The sequence below is a fragment of the Pelodiscus sinensis genome, chromosome 2 (assembly GCF_049634645.1).
Source record: "Pelodiscus sinensis isolate JC-2024 chromosome 2, ASM4963464v1, whole genome shotgun sequence".
Lineage (NCBI taxonomy): Eukaryota > Metazoa > Chordata > Testudines > Trionychidae > Pelodiscus > Pelodiscus sinensis.
In genome coordinates this window covers 252,122,654-252,141,794 of record NC_134712.1, presented here as the reverse complement: position 1 = coordinate 252,141,794, position 19,141 = coordinate 252,122,654, and the positions used below count along the sequence as shown (strand labels likewise).

General features: G+C 50.0%; 1 protein-coding gene and 1 pseudogene across 1 annotated transcript in view; both read right to left on the bottom strand.

Moving 5' to 3' along the window:
* Positions 1 to 3,744: 3,744 nt before the first annotated feature.
* Positions 3,745 to 11,381, bottom strand: LOC142826884 (uncharacterized; annotated as a pseudogene).
* Positions 11,382 to 16,074: 4,693 nt separating this feature from the next.
* LOC102456504 (uncharacterized) overlaps positions 16,075 to 19,141 on the bottom strand; it is a 34,208-nt gene continuing 31,141 nt past the window's right edge. The window contains exon 4 of the mRNA XM_075919775.1: positions 16,075 to 17,877. Coding sequence (XP_075775890.1) covers positions 16,780 to 17,877 — 1,098 coding nt within the window. The 3' untranslated portion in view covers positions 16,075 to 16,779. The remainder of the gene's footprint in view (positions 17,878 to 19,141) is intronic.

Sequence of the window (19,141 nt, the reverse complement as noted above, 5' to 3'; positions counted from 1 at the left end):
AACAACACCGTGACTTTAAGATCCATTAATGAGTGTCCAGGCAAGTTAAAATGTTCTCCAACAGGTTTCTGTGTATTGTTTTTTCAGATATCTGATTTGTGTCCATTAATTCTTTCCTGTAGAGACTGTCTAGTTTGTCCAATATATACTGCAGTGGGACATTGCTGGCATTTGATGGCATAGATCACATTAGTGGATGTGCAGTTACATGAGCCTCTGATTTGGTGGCTGATGTGGTTGGGTCCAGTGATGAAATTGCTAATGTAGATGTATGGACAGAGTTTACACCAGGACTCATTGCAGGGCTAGGTTCCTGGATGAGCATGATGTAGCTGTATTGTGTGGTTACTGGAAAGAATTTGTTTGAGGTTAGAGGGTTGTCTGTAGGCAAGAACTGCCCTTTTCCCCAAGGCCTCTGAAAGTGAGGGTCATTTTCCAGGCTAGGTTGTAGATTGCTGATAATGCATTGGAGGGGTTTAAATTGTAGGCTGTAGGTGATGACAAGTGGAATTGTGTTGTGTTCTCTTTTGGGCCTGTCTAGAAGTAGTTCATGTCTGGGATCTCTTTTGGTTCTTTTGATCTGTTTTCACTTCTCCAGGTGGGTAATTCAGTTTTAAGAATGTTTATTTATCCTGTGGGTGTTTGTCTCTGTGGGATTGGAGCAAATCCGGTTGTATCTTAGGGCTTCGCAGTAAACAAAGGATTGGGAAATGTGTCTTGGATGAAGGCTAGAGGCATGAAGGTAAGTGTAATGGTCAGTAGGTTTCCAATATAGGGTAGTAGAAATGTGTCCATCATTTAATTGTACTGTGGTGTCAAAGAAGTGGATCTCTCACGTGGGCTGCTCCAGACTGTGGTTGATGGTGGGACATTAGATGGTGGGAAGTTGTTAAAATCCCTGTGAAATTCTTCAAAGGTCTCTTTCCCATGGGTCCATATCATGAAGATGTCATCAATGTAGCGAAAGTAGAATAAGGATGTAATGGGGCGAGAGCTGAGGAAATGTTCAAAGTCAGCCATAAAGACACTGGCATATTGGGGTGCCATGCGGGTGCCCATGGCTGTGCCACTGATTTGAAGATACATATTGTCTCTGAATCAGAAGTAGTTGTGGGTGAAGACAAAGTTACAGAGCTCTGTAATCAGGTGTGCAGTGTTGTTATCAGGGATGGTGTTCCTGATAGCCTGTAATCTGTCTTCTCTTCCTCCGGTCGGCAGTCCGATCTTTCATGTCCCCACTGTAACCGTCAATTTCGGGCTCGGATTGGACTAATCAGCCATCTCCAAACCCACCTCCAACTAAACTGATGACACTGGGTGGTCCTCATTGACCTCAATGGATGAACACACACACACAATCTGTCTTCCTGTGGAATGTTGGTGTAAAGAGCTTCTATGTCCATGATGGCCAGAATGCTATTTTCAGGAAGATTACTGATGTTTTGTAGTTTCCTCAGGAAGTCGGTGGTGTCTTGGAGGTAGCTAGAAGTGCTGGTAACAGAGGGTGTGTCTAGACTACAGGGTTTTGTTGACAAAAGTGGACTTTTGTCGACAAAAACTATACCTACGTCTACACTACTGCCGCGTTCTGTCGACAGTAAGTTGACAGAACACGACAGTTCTGTTGACAGCAGTAAACCTCATTCTATGAGGAATAATGCCTTTTGTCGACAGAGTTCTGTTGACAAAAGGCGCTATTGCATCCACACTGTGCTTTTTCAAAAGAGAGCGTCTAGACTCTCTGTCGACAAAGTGGCTTGCTTTGTCGACAGAACTGGCTGTAGTCTAGATGCTTTTTGTTGACAGAGGCTTTGTCGACAGTGTCTGTCGACAAAGCCTCTGTTGACAAAAGCCTGTAGTCTAGATGTACCCATAGGGTCTGAGGAGAGAGTCAATATAGCTAGATAATCCTGTTGTAAGTGTGCCAACGCTTGAGATGAAGGGTCATCTGGGATTTCCAGGTTTGTGTATCTTGGGTAGCAGAAAGGAGGGGGTTAGTGTAAATGTGATCCTAAGCAACATCAGGGAGCTTCATGAGCACTTGTTTCAGAGTTTTTTGGTAATCTTTAGTGGGATCACAGGAGAGAGGCACGTAGTATCTGGTGTTGGTGAGTTGTCTGGTTGCCTCCTGTCCATAACCTATTCTGTTCATGATGACTACAGCGTCCCTTTGTCAACCTCTTTGATTATGAAGTTAGAATTGTTTTTGAGGCTACGTTCTCCGTGACTGAGGTTATATGTTATATTTTGTTGTTTGCTGACAATGTCAGCTCGAGCACGTTTGCAAAAGTAGTTGATGTAGAAATCAAGACTCTCATTATGACTGTTAGTAGGGGTTCACATAGAAGCCTTCCTCTTGTGGGATTGGTGGAGGGGAGCAGAAAGGTCAATGTGTTGTACATCGATGTGATGGAAATGTTCCTTCAGGCGGAGGCAGCGAAAATAGGCTTCCACATCTCCACAGAACTGAATCATATTCGTAGGAGTGGTGGGGCAGAAGGAGAGTTCTCAAGATAGGACAGATTCCTCTGCTGGGCTAGGAGAGTGACTAGATAGGTTGGCAATGTTGCTGGGTGAGTTGAAAGTATTGGGAATGAGAGATCCTGAGGAGTATAGGGTATGTCTAGACTACATGCCTCTGCCGACAGAGGCATGTAGATTAGGCTACCCGACATAGTCAATGAAGCGGGGATTTAAATAATCCCCACTTCATCAACATAAAAATGGCCACCGCGCTGTGCCACATCAGCTGATCGTTGACACAGCGCGGCTGCCATTTTTATGTTAATGAAGTGGGGATTATTTAAATCCCCGCTTCATTGACTATGTTGGGTAGCCTAATTTACATGCCTCTGTTGGCAGAGGCATGTAGTCTAGACATATCCTAGCAGTTTTGATATTTTATTGTCCTTTTTCTTCTGAAGGGAGCTGAAGTGATCCTTGTAGGTGGTTTGTTTAATTTTAGTAAAGTCTGGAAAAGATGAATTGTGTGTAGTAGTTATTAACAGTTCACAGTCATGCTGGAAGGGCATAACAAGTGGGGATTCCACAAGGGTCTGTTTTGGGTCTGGTTCTGTTCAATATCTTCATCAATGATTTAGATGATGGAATAGAGGATACGCTCATTAGTTTGCAGATGATACCAAGCTGGGAGGGATTGCAAGTGCTTTGGAGGATGGGGTCATCATTTTAAATGATCTGGACAAACTAAAGAAATGGTCTGAGATAAATAGGATGAAGTTTAATAAGAATGAATGCAGAGTACTCCACTTAGGGAGGAGTGATCAGTTTTGCATATACGAAATTGAAAGTGATTGTCCAGGAAGGAGAACTACAGAAAGGAACCTAGGGGTCATAATGGACCACAAGTTAAATATGAGTCAACACAGTGTGACACTATTGCAAAAAAAAAAAAGCCGACATGCTTCTAGGATGCATTAAGAGGAGTGTTGTGAGCGAGACATGAGAAGTCATTCTTGTGCTCTACTCTGCTCTGATTAGGCCTTAGCTGGAGTACTGTGTCCAGTTCTGGGCACCGCATTTCAGGAAAAAATTGGAGAAATTTGTAAGAGTCCAGACAAGAGCAACAAAAATGATTAAAGGTCAAGAAAATATGAAAAGTTATTCTACTTAACATCTGAGGCTAGGACAAAAAGCAAGCGGCTTAAACTGCAGCAAGGGAGGTTTAGGTTGGACACTAGGACAAACTTCCTTTCAGAGAGGTGAAATACTGGAATAAATTGCTTAAGGAGGTCGTGGAATCTCCATCACTGGAGATATTTAAGAGCAAGTTGGATACATGTCTGTCAGGGATGATCTAGATGATGCTTGGTCCTGCTGTGAGAGCAGCAGACTGGACTTGATGACCTCCTGAGGTCCCTTCCATTTACAGTGTTTTATGATTCTATATCCCTTTCTCCTGGCAGCATGACCTCCTTTTCAGCAATCTTTTTTTTAATCTCAGCTACTTTCCGCACTTCTCACGGTGATTTTATTCTTTCTTGGTAGCCAGGTTTTAATTCCTGTTCTTCTGACAATGAACAGGAATGTATTCTGGAGTGAACAGCGGGTTGGGTTTCAGAGCAATTTCTTGCAGACGTTGGAGGCAGCGAGATAATTTATCAATCAGCTCAATTAATATCTCTTTCATAGCAGAGTATTCCTGAGATAGCTTCTCAAACACATTCTGCATCCATAACACCTCCCGAGATGCTTTCTCAAACTTTTCCTTCAGTTGTGCATAAGTCTGTTTCTCTTGTAGTACTTCATAATCCCACCTGTATTTTTCATTATAATGAATTTTCCAGACACAATTACCAGGGCAAACTCTGCAATATCCTGTATTTCTGTCAATAGCTGCATACCCATGCTTACCATCATCCTTAGAGATCATACAGGGATAGTGACAGGTAAATTGACACTTTTGGCAGTTTGTTACGTAGTTACCTGTACCAGAGATGTCTATTTGCATCGGCACTCTTTTGTCTACTTCATACTCAGTCTTTATTTGCCATCATTTCATCCTTATGCTGCTCCAGAGCTTCCCAAGTCTTCCTCAGTTTTTCTAGTTTCATCAGACCGGCTTTGATTTGTGGCTGCAGCCCTTCCATGGCCGTCTCCAGCTCCTTCCGCTCTCTGAGAACTTCCTGTGTTAATGTCAAACTTCTGGATTCCAATTTCAATACTCAAAAAATGTTTGCATGCTCATGGCTCCCATTTTCCAGAACATTTCATCAACATTACAACTGCCCACAGCAGCTGCAGCATTACAGGCAAAGAATACAGAATTATTGAATTTGAAATACATAGGGTTACCCTGGACATCTTTAACACAAGGGACATCAGCTGTTTTAATGGCTTCTAGAACATGGGGGGGTCTGTCCATCGGCGAAGGTGATCAGGATTTGTATGTTGTCTTTTATGTCCTTCCCGAAAATAGAGAGCACCGAGTCAAACACGTACCTCTGGGCATGAGTCAAACAAGCTAGTGAGGCCTGAACTACAACACAGATGGCGTCAATGTGATCAATGGCCCCTGGGGTGGAGAAAAAATCTTGGATCTGCCTTGTAATCTCTTTGTCTCGCTCTATCCCTCCATTGTCGCCAAATCCCAGGGTGTCTATTATGGATATGGAGTAGAGGAATTGGAAGCCATTTTTGTAATTTATCTCGTAGGCAGTTACTTCAGGTGTCTGGCTCTCTGCTTCACTTCTGTTTGTAATTTCATGGATGAGATTGAATCTGAATTCATCTTCCCATTGCACACCCAGGACATAGTTGATCATCCCGTGATGAGAGTAGTTTTCCCTGACCCGGTTGCTCCCATCACCATAATAACTTTGTTAGGGATCTGTACATTCTCTTTTCCAAGCCTGTTCTTTATGTAAGATGCATTAGGATCTAATGCTGTCTTCTCTAATGGAAGGCTATAAACTGACGAGGGCCCTCTTGTTATCAGAAACTCCTGTTTCACAAAAGGTTGTTTTATTGTTTGCAGTTCTTTTGGTGATACTGGAAGTTGCTCGTCTCTTGTCCCCGTGTGTTGCTCAGGGGAATGCACCCCCCCCCCCCGCCAGCTCTGCTTCCCGCCCCCCTTCCTCTGGTCCCCCCTCCTCCTGTCCAGCCCCCCAGCTCCCCATTCCCCCCCAGCTCTGCTTCCCACCCCCCTTCCTGCAGGTCCCCACCTCCTCCCGGCCAGCCCCATGGCCCCCGACCCTCCCCAGCTCTGCTTCCCGTCCTCCCTTCCTCCTGCTCCCCGTTCTCCCAGCCAGCCCCGCAGCCCCTGACCCCCCCCCCCAGCTCTGTTTTCCACCCCCCCTCCTCCAGGCCATCCCCGCCCCCCCCTCCTGGCCGGTCCTTCCCCCCCTCTCCCCCGCCCACGATCAAGTGTGTCCCGTTTTTCTGAGGACCTCATAACCCTATTAGCTACCCATTCTCCTACCCAGACACATTGCTGCCAGGAGTTACACAAGTGTCTCTCCTCCCACTGGGCAGACTGAGGTGTGGGACACAGAGATGGGACATGCCCTGCCCCAGGTCACACAGCAAGATGAGGGCATGCCAGAGAGAAAAACCAACAGCAGTCTAGAAATTGAGATGGGGGAACATTTTAATAGAAACAGTTTCTGTTGGAAAGTTCCATGAACAATGAACAAGTTTGCATTGTGAAATCAGGAATCGATTTGGATGGGAATTCTTTGGAAAAATATGTTTTTTCACAAAACAAAAGCATCTCCTGTTAGTTACATTCCCTTAGGTCAGTAGTTCCCAAACTTTTTGGCATCACTCCCCCTTTTTGATTTTTGAAAAACCCTCATGCCTTCTCTCCCCCCCCCCCCCCCCCCCGCAAAAAAAAAACCTAGCAGCAAAACTTATTGAGCAAAAAAGAAAAGAAAAGGAACTGACCAGGGCCAAAAAACAAAAATAGCAGAACAACTTGAGGGGGCAATAAACAGGTTGTCTTCTGAACCCCCTGGAATTTCTGCAAGCCCCCAGTTTGGAAACCCATGCCTTAGGTAGTCTCGTGCACAAGGAGGAGACACCTTGATTTAGAAACTAGATAAGACACTTCAGTTTGGAATAAGCAGCTGCTCCTTTTAATGATTTAAACACCATGAAATGCCAGGAAAATGGACTAGTTCAGCTGCTGCTACACAGCAGAATCCCACTGATCACATCAAATTGGGATGGGGCCAGATCAGCTCATTAAACAATCAAATAATCAGGAGACTGGGGAAGTGGGATGCTGCAGCGCCATCTAGTGGCCACAAGATGACTCGCTTGCTTCTGGCCCTGTGTGCACTGGGTGATGGGTTCACATGGGAAGCTGCACAATGGAAGTTTGAAAGAACGGGGCTTTACTGCACCCCGCCCCAGCATCTATAATTCCTTTCCATGATAGGGAACCTCACACAGCCAGACAGGGGCAGTGTTGGGAATAGGACCCAGAAGCCCTAACTGTCAAACTAACCTCTGGAGTTCCACACGCTGAAGGATCAGAACAAAGTGACTCAGATGGGCAACAGCGCCACGGCCCTTCCTAGTGATGAATCAGCACATACGTTACAAACCCCAGAACAGTAATAGAGATGTAGCCGTGTTAGTCTGGGGTAGCTGAAGCAAAATACAGGACTATGTAGCACTTTAAAGACTAACAAGATGGTTTATTAGGTGATGAGCTTTCGTGGTCCAGACCCACTTCCTCAGATCAAATTGTGGAAGAAAATAGTCACAACCATATATACCAAAGGATACAATAAAAAAAAAGTGAACACACATAAAATTGACAAATCAGATTTTAGAATGGGGGGGGTGAGGAGGGACAGTTAGTGTCTATGAGATAATGATATTAGGGGTGATAATTGCGGAAGCTATCTTTGTAATGGGTAAGGTAGTCAGCATCTTTGTTAAGGCCCATTTGTAAAATGTCAAATTTAAGCATGAATGACAGTTCTGAGGTTTCCCTTTGTAGTCTGGTGTTAAAGTCTCCTTGAAGTAAGATACATGTAGTTAGGGCCTCGAGACAATGCCCAGTCTGGGTGAAATGATAGGAAACTGTTTTTTCTTTGTGAAACTGTCTGATGTCTGATTTGTGGGCATTAATTCTTTGGCGAAGTGTCTGAGAAGTTTGTCCAATATACGTAGCAGACGGATACTGTTGGCACATGATGGCATAAATTATATTTCTGGATGGTGTCAGCAGAGTAAATATGTGGACAAAGCTGGCAATGGGGTTTGTTGCAAGAGAAAGTTCCAGGGTTGGTATTAGTGTGGTATGTCCTGAGGTTGTTGGTAAGAATCATCCTGAGGTTAGGTGGTTGTCTATAGGAGACTATGGGTCTGTCTCCCAGAGCCTCTCGGAGTGTAGTATCCTGTTCAGTATAGGTTGTAGGTTATTGATAATGTGTTGGACGGGTTTAAGTTGGGGGATATAGGTGATGACAAGTGGCTCCTCCCCCCTGCTCCCTGACCACCACCATGGGACCCCCTCCTTCCTATCCAAATCCCCTCCATTCCCTAACCTCCCAGATTGCCCCTGCTGGCTGCCCCCTGACCATTCTGCCTGGAGAATTAGGGCCTGTGGGTGATGACCCTACCACCCAACTGCTGCAGGAACTGTGCTGCGGGAGGAGGGCAGAATAGGAGGGGCCAGGGTCTTGTCCCAGGGGAGCTGGCTCAGGGGCCGCCCTTGCTTGCTGCACTTCCCAGTAGTAGTTCCTGCCCTGCACTGACCCAGCCAGTGGGAGCTGCACTTGTGGGTGGGTGTGGGGCAGAACACAGCCCTCTGGGAAGCCCCTAAGGCTAGGCACTGACATGCCGACTCAACTGCTTGCCCGTGGGCAGCGCAGGAGAACTGGACACTCACAGGCCTGGGTGCCTTGTGGATCAGGGCTGTGTCTACACTGGGCCACTTATTCCGGAAAAGCAGCCGCTTTTCCGGAATAACTTGCAAGCTGTCTACACTGGCTGCTTGCTTTTCTGGAAAAGCAATGACGATCTACTGTAAAATTGTCAGTGTTTTTCCGGAAAAACTATGCTGCTCCCATTCGGGCAAAAGTCCTTTTCCGGAAAAACTGTTCCGGAAAAGGGCCAGTGTAGACAGCACAGTAGTCTTTTCCGCAAAAAAGCCCCGATCGCAAAAATGACCATCGGGGCTTTTTTCTGGAAAAGCGCATCTAGATTGGCCATGGACGCTTTTCCGGAAAAAGTGCTTTTCCAGAAAAGCATCCTGCCAATGTAGACGCGCTTTTCCGGAAATACTTATAACAGAAAACTGTTCCGTTTTAAGCATTTCCGGAAAAGGGTCCAGTGTAGACGTAGCCCAAGTGTTTAAGTCCAGCACCTGGTCACCCTGTTCCCTGTGCAGCGTGGGGCGAGCTCCCCCTGTCACCGTCACGCTGGGCTGCACAAGGCCTTGTGGCTGTTCTCATTGCTGCCCCCCACCCCGGCCCCTGGATGTGCTGCTGCTGCTGGGTGGCCCCTTGTGGGACCTGCCTGCTGAGATCCCAGGTTCTTCCAGGTGCAGCAGCTGTAAGTTTGGAGCAGGGGGTGGGTCAGCACGTCTCACACTCGGGTTCCTCTGAGGCCGGCTGCTCCCAGGCCTCTTTGTCCATCTGCTTTGACCCAGAGACAGCGCTGGGCTCCTGGGGGCTGCCATGGCTGGCAGGCTGGTGACCCTCCTTTCCCTCCAATGGGAGGGCAGCCAGCTCCTGTCTCTGCATGAACCAGCCCCGACCTGAGCCCAGCTCCCTCCGTTCTCTGCCCACCAGGCCTGGCCTGGGCTGCAGGGCTCATGGGGCAGGGCCAGTCGGGCCCAAAGGCTCCTTAGCCCTTCTGTGCTGCTGGCTGGTGTCGCTGCTTCCCCAAACTGTTCCTACACCCCATTCCAGGTGCCCTACAGGGCACAGCCCCTGCAGCACCTCAGGCCCCTGAGGAGGATGCAGTGATGGGTAACAAAGAGGGAGGAGGGACGCTATAATGGGGGGGATGGGGTGTGGAGAGTCATGACAGGGAAGGATGCCTGGGAGGGGGAGTAGTGATAGAAATGTAGCCGTGTTAGTCTGGTGTAGCTGAAACAAAAACCAGGACTATGCAGCACTTTAAAGACTAACAAGATGGTTTATTAGGTGATGAGCTTTCGTGGGCCAGACCCACTTCCTCAGATCAAATAATGGAAGGCGTAAATTGAGAGTGGGATGGGGACAAGCCTGCAAAGCACTTGAGTGGGGCTAGTTCAGGGCTGGGCAAACGTTCTGGTCCCAGGGCCACACTGGGTACAGAAACTGTCTGGAGGGCTGGATAGAGAAGGCTGGGAGAGATACTGCACCTAATCTCCCCCCCCCCCCCCCCCACAAAGAGCCAGGCATGGCTTGACCTCTGCCCTGTATCCAACACCCCGTAGGACCACCACCCTCTATCCTACTCCCTCTGCTCTCCTCTCCCTTGCCATTCCTGGGGCCCTTTTTCGCTCTGCCCCCAACCAGCCCCTAGAAACCATCCACCCAATCTACACTCCCCCCCATCCATCTCCTCACCACCCAGGACACCCAGACCCATGACCACCCAGTCCCTTGACCACCAGCTCCTGGGGTAGCTCATGGCATGCAGCCAGACAGCTGCACAGCAGCTGACAAGGAGCCAGCAGCGCCACAAACTAGACATGCAATGGCCCAGCCAGCCGTGCTGACTGGAGCCTCCACGCAGGGGCAACGAGTGGGGGGCACGTGCCCCACAATTCCATGGGCGACAGGAACCAGGGGCAAGCAGCCAGCAAGGCCAGAGTTTCTGGGCAGCCCAGAGAACTCGAGGGGGGCCTGACACCAGCAGCAGGCGTCAGGGTCAGCATTCCCTGGAAGCTGGGTGCTCCTGCAGCTGCTCAGGAGAGGTTCCAGGGCCGCCCAGGTGATTAGCACAGCACCCAGAGCTAGCACAGGGGCAATGTTCCCTCTAACTTGTTCTACCTGTGTGTAGAATAAATGGTGTTATAGGCACCAAGACATGTACAGATGTGCACCACCCATAGACACACCTGCTGCAGGCTGTGGGTGCTCTGCTAATCAGATGGGTGGCATTTGAATTTCTTCCTGTACTCACTGGCAGTGGCAGAGAAAAGTGGAACAACACAGTCGTAGCATGCTCTGTTCCTTCAGCTCCCGGTGAGTCAGGGGAGTCACATGGCCGCCTCGGTGCCCCCACTTTGTCATTAATCAGCAGTCGCCCCTGCCTCCAGATGCACCCTGATTCCAGTCCAAAACTGGCCACCTGACCTCCCTAATCCATCCCCATGACACACCCTGCCCCATCCCCCTCACTGCATCCCTCCTTCTATCCCATCCTGTCCTGCCTCTGATACCTGTCCCCACCCTCCCTCTCCACCTCCCAGACACACCATCCCCAAGTCCCTCACCACCCCCTTGCACGCCATTCACCTCCATGCATGGCTGCAATCCCTTTCTGTCCCTATACACCCCTGTGCCCCCCACATCTGTAGCCTTCAGCTGCCCCGTGTCTCGTCCACCCCACACACACACCTATGTCTACATGGTATGGCTATTTCGGGATACTGGACATGGCTACCCTGTGTGTTACCAAGCCACCCATTATTTTGAAATATTTTTCGAAATAACAGGCGTGCTCTTTCGGTATCCCTGTAACCCTGGTACCATGCAGGTTAAGGGATGGATCAAAATAGCGCGTTATATTGAAATTTGGCACTGTGTAGATGCACCAAATTTCAAAATAAGCAATTTCGAAATAGATTCAAGATGAGACACAATTTGCAAAGCGTGAATTGTGTATCTTATTTTGAGTTTAAGGTGCTGTGTAGACACACCTACCCTCACACTCCCTCCTCTCCCCTTCACTGCCCCTCCCACCTCCATCCTGAATCTCTGGCCTCTTTCCCTCGCCTCCCTCCTCTCTAGCCCCCCCTCCTTCCATCTAGGTCATCTCAGCAGTCCCTGGAGATGTGTAAGAAGAAGCGTCTCTGTGCAGGTTAGTATGTGGCAGGCATTGCATGTGCATAAGCGACCTGGTGGCTTGGGTAGGGAAAGACGTGTATTGCCACGCGTGTGTATCTGCATGAATAAAATTTGCAACCTAGCTCTGACTTTTAGTCCTTGAGCACAACACAGCTGATGACATAAAATGGGTGTGTCCATTTAGTGAACTCTAAAAGAAGTGGGTGATTTCTTAAATCATGAACGTTGTTAACCAGTAACTATGGAAGAGCCGCTGTAGCAAATGTCTCGCCACCTTCGTCTGGCTACATTATACACATGGTGTTATTAACTTGATTTTTTTATGCGAATGTCCACCACATGCCATGCTGGAGCTTTGGTGATGGTTGGGGTCTCTCAACACTAAACAACTGTAATAACAAATACCGTGGATGTGAATGTGCTAGTGCAAGCTAGACGTATGCCCACGAACATACGCAAGCAGGAGATAACTGTGTCAGATTTTCCCAATCCCAAAGCTGGATGTGTCCGTTCGGGAGACTTAGCACAGATCTCAGAAGCACCAGGGTGATGCTTTGCACATGCTCATTAGTAGCAATCAAGAAAAACAAACAACATCTGTTTACTTTCCCCACACTCTGTGTTACTGCCCTTGGTTACTGGTTTCAGTCCATTTTATTCACTCCACTAAAAATATATTTACTTCACTTTAACATAAGAACGGCCAGACTGGGTCAGACCAAAGGTCCATCCAGTCCAGTGTCCTGTCTGCCCACCGTGGCCAATGCCAGGTGCCCCAGAAGGAATGAATAAAACAGGGAATCATCAAGTGATCCCTCCCCATCATCCATTCCCAGCCTCTGACAAACAAAGGCTAGGAACACCATTCGTATCCACCCTGGCTAATAAGTACTGATGGACTTAACCGCCATGAACTTATCTAATTCTTTCTTGAACACTGTTAAAGTCTTGGTCTCCACAACCTCCTCTGGCAAGGAGTTCCATAGGTAGACTGTGTGCTATGTGAAGATATGCAATTAAAGTTTTTTTCCTCTTTTATTATGAACAAGAATTTATATTTCTCATTAATTTAGCATTTATATTTACTGCTCACAATCACATTTGTGGCTCACTAGCATTTGACTCCATCATTACTGTTAGCATCAGTCTGGGAACGGCATTGATTTTCATACATATTAAATTTTACAGCTACCATTAAAAAATACATTTTGAGAATATGCGACCATCTGCAGAGCATCTCAAGTTATGTGTTGAGCAAATTTTTTTTAATTGGCGCTGCTCAAGCAAGTACGAGCTGCATTTACATTCTCGCAGGGCACTGTTATTTTATTGTATCACTTTACATAATGAATGACAAAGCCTAAGATGGTGATAAGAGTATTAATGGTCACTACTCCAGCCACATCAGGTGAGGCATTTGAGAACTCACCTCTCAGAGGCTATGTCTAGACTGCAAGCCTCTTTCGAAAGAGAGCGTCTAGACTGCACGCGGAACTTTCGAAAGAGCAAGCCGCTTTTTCGAAAGAAAGCACCCAGTGAGTCTGGATGCTCTCTTTCAAAGAAGCCCTATTTACATTCAAGAACGCCTTCTTTCGAAAGAAGCACTTTCGAAAGAAGGCGTTCTTCCTCGTGAAATGAGGTTTACCGCCGTCGAAAGAAAAGCCGCGTTCTTTCGATTTAATTTCGAAAGAACGCGGCTGCAGTCTAGACGCAGGTGAAGTTTTTTCGGAAAAAGGCTACTTTTCCCGAAAAAACCCCTGAGTCTGGACACAGCCAGAGAATGGAATTTAAGCACAGGAGGAAGAAAATCATGGAACGCGCAGAGCAGCCAAAAAAAATCACATAACAACCCTGCGATCCTTAACCAACTCTGAAAGGATACAGTTACAGGGATGGGTGCACATGCACCTTTTAACAGGAAGTGCCGAGAACAGTACCGTGTGTGTGTGTGTGTGTGTGTTGGGGGGAGCAAGAGTGTGTGTGTGTGTGTGTGTGTGCACGCGCGCTAGTTTTTGCAGGAGCATGTGTGTGTCTGTTTATTTTGGGGGAGTGTGGGAGAGAGAGAGAGAGAGAGAGAGAGAGAGAGAGAGAGAGAGTGTATGGGGGAGAGTGTGGAGGAAAGTGTGTATTTGCGCACGTGTAGGGGGAGCGAGAGTGAGTGTGTGTGTGTGTGCGTGCTCGTGTGTTGTGGGAGCATGTGTGTGTGTGTTGGGGAGAGTGCGGGGGAGAGTGTGTGCGCGTAGGAGGAGCATGGGGGGAGAGAGAGCGAGAGTGTGTGTGTGTGTGTGTGTGTGTGTGTGTGTGTTGGGGAAGCATGGGGGTGACTATAAGAGAAACCGTGTGTGTGAGGGCGACTGTATCCCGGTGAGTGGGTCAGTGCACTCTCTCTTTAAACCAAGCCCTAGGGAGTCTAAAGGCTGCTCCCACTCCTGAGCCAGAGGTGCCCTGTGCCCCTGCCCCACTCAGCGGAGACCCGCTCGGGTGGGTGCGTGGGCACACACCCCTTTAGCCTTAGGTGAGCTCCCCCAAAGCAGGGGAGACCGTCACGGAAGGAGCAGCCACCGCGGGGCCGCCAGGGCTGGGGGAAGCCACTGCCGGGGCAGCCAGCTATTGGATGCTTAAGGCAAATTGTGGGGCAACTAAGCCCCCACACTCCCCAACCCCCTGCACTACAACTAGAACAGAACTGCCTCCCTGCAGCGCTATGGTGGCTGGGCCAGGCCCATGATATTAGCCGACAAGATGGGGGAGGGGATATATTTTATTGGCCCAACTTCTGAGGAGACAAATTGTTGAGGCCCATGCAGCTGTTCTTCAATTAGCGGCGACTGGAGGCTGCCGGAGCAGAAGTGGGGGGAAGGAAAGGGCTGCAGACACATTTTGAGCCTCAAAGGGAAGTGCATTTCCTAGTGTTCACCTCAGTCCCTCGGCCACAGCTCGTGGGGGAATGCAACCAAACGCCCAGCAAGGGAAGCGAGAGATGCTTCCTCGCAGGAAATACGTCCCCCTCCCCTCCAACTAACGGCCTGGTCCAGAAAATGACGGGGACGGCCGCACCTCTGAGACTAACCAATTACATATTTCATGGGGAAAACGTGTGGATGGTGCCAAAAGTCGAGTTAAGGTATTTGGAGTCAAGCGACGCAATTAACACAGCGGAAGTTGCGTAGCTTAATTCGAACGTATCCTACCAGCAGCGAGGGGAGCGCCCTGTCAGTTCCAATTAGCCTCTGTCCCCTCTCCCAGGCAACAGGGAGACCTACATAGAACGTGTCCCTCCCACTGCAGGGACAGGCCCGGCCTGAGCAGGACCAAGATTAGATCCTTGTGCACAGCAGCCGTGGGACCCAACCGAAGCGGCTGCAGGACGCTGCTCTGTCTCCCCCGTCCCGGCCTCAGTAGCTCTCTCGCTCTGCCCCGAGACGTTCTGTTGGGCAGCTGAGTCCGCAGCCTCCCTGGGACCCCAGGCAGGCGCGTTTTACAGACCTGGCTGTTTTCCAGGCAGCTGCTTAGCACATGGCTTGTTCCCAGCACAGCTGCAATCGGCAACACCGTTGTGCTCTGTGGTTTGGTTTCTCTTCCCCACTCTCCAGTCCAGGCGCTGCCACAAGTGTCACTTATGCTCACCCCCCACCTGGCTTCTCCCCACCGCCTGCCGAGCTCCCCGGCCCGACACCGACACTCTGCCTCCAAGCAGCATTGGGCCTTAACTCAGTAGCGCCGATTTAGGTGTCGCAGGAGACTGCCAGTCCCACCCCCTGCAAAGCCTGGCACCATGGCTAGTGCAGGGAGCCCTGTTCTACAGGCAGCTACTTGGGGTTCTCGCCATTGTCATAGAACCACAGAGTCCTAGGACCGGACGGGACCGCGAGAGGCCACGAGTCCAGTCCCCACAGCAGGACCAAGCACCGTCTACTCTATCCCTGACAGCCTGCTCCTAAATTTCTCCAGTGATGGAGATTCCACAACCTCCCTAGGCTATTTATTCCAGTGTTTAACCACCCTGACAGGTAGGAAGTTTTTCCTAATGTCCAACCTAAACCTCCCTTGCTGCAGTTTAAGCCCATTGCTTCTTGTCCTAGCCTCAGAGGCCAAGGAGAACAATTTTTCTCCCTCCTCCTTGTAAACACTCTTTTGGGTACTTGAAAACTATTAAGTCCCCTCTCAGTCTTCTCTTTCTTAAACTAAACAAGCCCTCATAGCTCATGTACTCTAGACCTTTCATTATTTTTAGCATTATGCTCTTCTCTGGACCTTCTCCAATTTCTCCACATCTTTCCTAAAATGTGGTGCTCAGAACGGGACAACACTAGGGTTGCCAGATGGTTTAACAAAAGATACCGAACATCCCCCCCCCCACCCATCCCCCCCCCCCAAAAAAAAGACACCAGGAAAAAATTCTGTTGGGGGGGGGGGGGAGGCGCTGTGCCTTTAAATGGCCCCACGCTCCTCACTCCCCTGCCTCCCGCCAGACACAACCGGGCTTCCGTCCGAGGGAAACAGGAAATGCCGGACGTTTCACTTGTCCGGTATTAGCTGTTTTTTTTAACCGGACGGGGGACCCGAATAACGAACAGTCCAGGCACACTGGTGCAATTTTGAGCCTCTTTAATTAAACAGCCCAAAAAGCAGGGTGCACATTTTCCCTTCTCTTTAAACCAGGCTTGCTCCATGTCTCTTAAAGCAACCAGGAACGGATTTAACCTAACCCCAAATAAACTGAAATAAATGTGTCCACACAGGAGTGTGTCCCGGTTTCAATTTGGTGTAATATTGGTTTCACTAAACTGTTGTAAACTTGTGTGGCGACACGCTCCAATCACCTCAGTCTCGGTCAAATGAGCCAACCAAAGAAAAAGATAAGTTGCCCCCTTCTCAGCGTGCCCTCGGGGCTGTCTCCGAATCTCTCCTACATTCGAAGGAAGGCAGCTTCTTATATACCCCAGACCTGCCTCAGCAGGCCTATGACAATACGGGCCTCTCTGGAGACTACAACTCCCAGCCTGCCTTGCTCTCTTGGCCTGATGAAAGAGGCTGGATGGATCAGACAGAACCAGCTTGAGCTCTCAGTAGTAAGAGCAGAGGGTTACAGACCTGCCTGCACCTCGGATTCCTGGCTCTGACCCTAAACAGGGACGGAGATACCGCCCAGACGGCGCCCTGCCTTCCCAAGGCTGCTCCCTGTGCCTCCCACATTCCTGGCTCTCAGATCCCTCTCTGCTAGACACTCACGGAACGGGGCAATGCCGGGACATGGCTGGCGCGGTGCCGTCCACGCCCAGCGTCCAGAAGCACCAGCTTACGGCTCCTTCCCCGCGTGGCTCTTCAGGTGCTTGGCCAGTTCGTTCTTCCGATGGTAGCTCCTCTGGCACTGGGGACACTGGTAGGGCTTCTCTCCCGTGTGGACCCTCTGGTGCGTGGCCAGCTCCTTCTCGCTCCGGAACCGCTTCCCACACGCGGCGCACTCCGGACGCTTTTTGGTGTGGATCCGCTGGTGCTTCCGCCGTTGCGAGAGCCGGTTGAAGCTTTTCCCACAGTGGCCACAGCTGTAGGGCCTCTCCCCGGTGTGGGTCCTCTGGTGGTCGGTGAGCGTGCTCCTCGTGCCGAAGCGCCTCCCGCACTCCCCGCACGGGTAGGGGCGCTCGCCGGTGTGGGTCCGCTGGTGCTTGACGAGCCCGTTGCGGCGGCGGAAGCTGCTCCCGCACGCAGGGCAGCGGTAGGGCCTCTCCCCGGTGTGGATGCCCTGGTGGGAGGCCAGAGCCGACTTGTGCCGGAAGCGCTTGTCACAGTCGCTGCACTGGTAAGGCCTCTCTCCTGTGTGGATGCGCTGGTGATATTTCAGGCGGGAGTTAGTGGCAAAGCCTTTCCCACACAGGGCGCAGGGATACGGCCGCTCCCCCGTGTGGATTCTCCGGTGGTACCTCAGGCCTGGCTGCGTGGTGAAGCATTTCCCGCAGTCGGTGCATGGGTACGGCCCTCCCCCCCCGGCGTGGCTTTTCTGGTGCGTCAGCAGCACCTTGCGCTGGATGAAGCCCTTCCCGCACTTGGCGCATCGGTGCGGCTTCTCGCCCGTGTGGATTTTCTGGTGCTGGGCCAGGTAGACCCTCTGGCTGAAGCGCTTCCCGCACTCCGGGCAACGGAAGGGCCGCTCCCCCGTGTGGACCGTCAGGTGCGTGAACAGATTGGATTTCTGGCTGAAGCGCTTGCCGCACGCGGGGCAGGGGTAGGGCCGCTCGCCCGTGTGGACGCGCTGGTGCGCCACGAGGTGCTGCATGCGGCCGAAGCGCTTCCCGCAGACGCCGCACTCGTACGGTCTCTCGCCAGTGTGGATCCTCTGGTGCGTGCTCAGATTCTGCCTCCGGGTGAAGCTCTTCCCACACTCCGCACATGTCAGCAGCTTCCCCTTTGGGCTGCGTCTCTGGAGAGCAGGGTCCCTGGGGAGTTTGCTGGACCGTCCCCGTTGTTTGCAGAAAACGTTCTCTTTGCACCTTTGGGATGGGGTCTCCTCAGCATTTCTACCACTTTCTTCCAGGCTGGTCTCCTTTTTAGCTTTCTTCCAACTCCCTGATGGAAAATTACAGCATAAGAACATCAGAACAGCCAGACTGGGTCAGACCAAAGGTCCGTCTAGCCCAGTGTCCTGTCTGCCGACAGGGGCCGATGCCTGATGCCCCAGAGGGAGTGAACAGAACAGGGAATCATCCCGTCACCTATTCCCAGCTTCAGACAAACAGAGATGAGGGACACCAGAGGGCTAATAAGTATCCTACAAAAAGGATGTGGATGTATTGGAGAGGGTCCAGCGGAGGGCAACCAAAATGATTAGGGGGCTGGAGCATATGACTTATGAGGAGAGGCTGAGGGACTTGGGTCTGTTTAGTCTGTAGAAGCGAAGAGTGAGGGGGGATTTGATAGCAGCCTTCCACTTCCTAAAGGGAGGTTCCAAAGAGGATGGAGAGAGGCTGTTCTCAGTAGTGACAGATGCAGAACAAGGAGCAATGGTCTCAAGTTGTGGTGGGAGAGGTCCAGGTTGGATATTAGGAAAAACTATTTCACTAGGAGGGTGGTGAAGCACTGGAATGGGTTACCTAGGGAAGTAGTGGAGTCTCCATCCCTAGAGGTGTTTAAGTCTCGGCTTGACAAAGCCCTGGCCGGGTTGATTTAGTTGGAATTGGTCCTGCCTAGAGCAGGGGGCTGGACTTGATGACCTTCTGAGGTCTCTTCCAGTTCTATGATTCTATGATTCTATTGATGGACCTAACCTCCATGCATTTATCTAGTTCTTTTCTGAACCACGTTAAAATCAAAACATAGCACAATTCAGCTTTTATTCATCCTGCATCAATGACAGGCTTCACGTTAGCAATCTGAAAATCTGCACCCTAATAAAGCTTCAGGGGGTGGCCATGTTAGTCTGGAACTGGAAAAACTTAAAAAACTACTAAATAGTCCTGCAGCATCTTAGGGACTGACAAAACATGTAGCTGGTGCAACCCACTTCTTCAGAGGTTGGAAAGTTGCCCACGAAAGCTCACAATCCCATCTACATTTTTTCTTGGTCTCTAAGGTGCTGCAGGACCGTTGTGTTTCAAACTTTTCACATCCTGAGAAGTGGGAATTAACCAGGCAGCCATGTGAGAGGTCAAGTTACAGACCCTCTC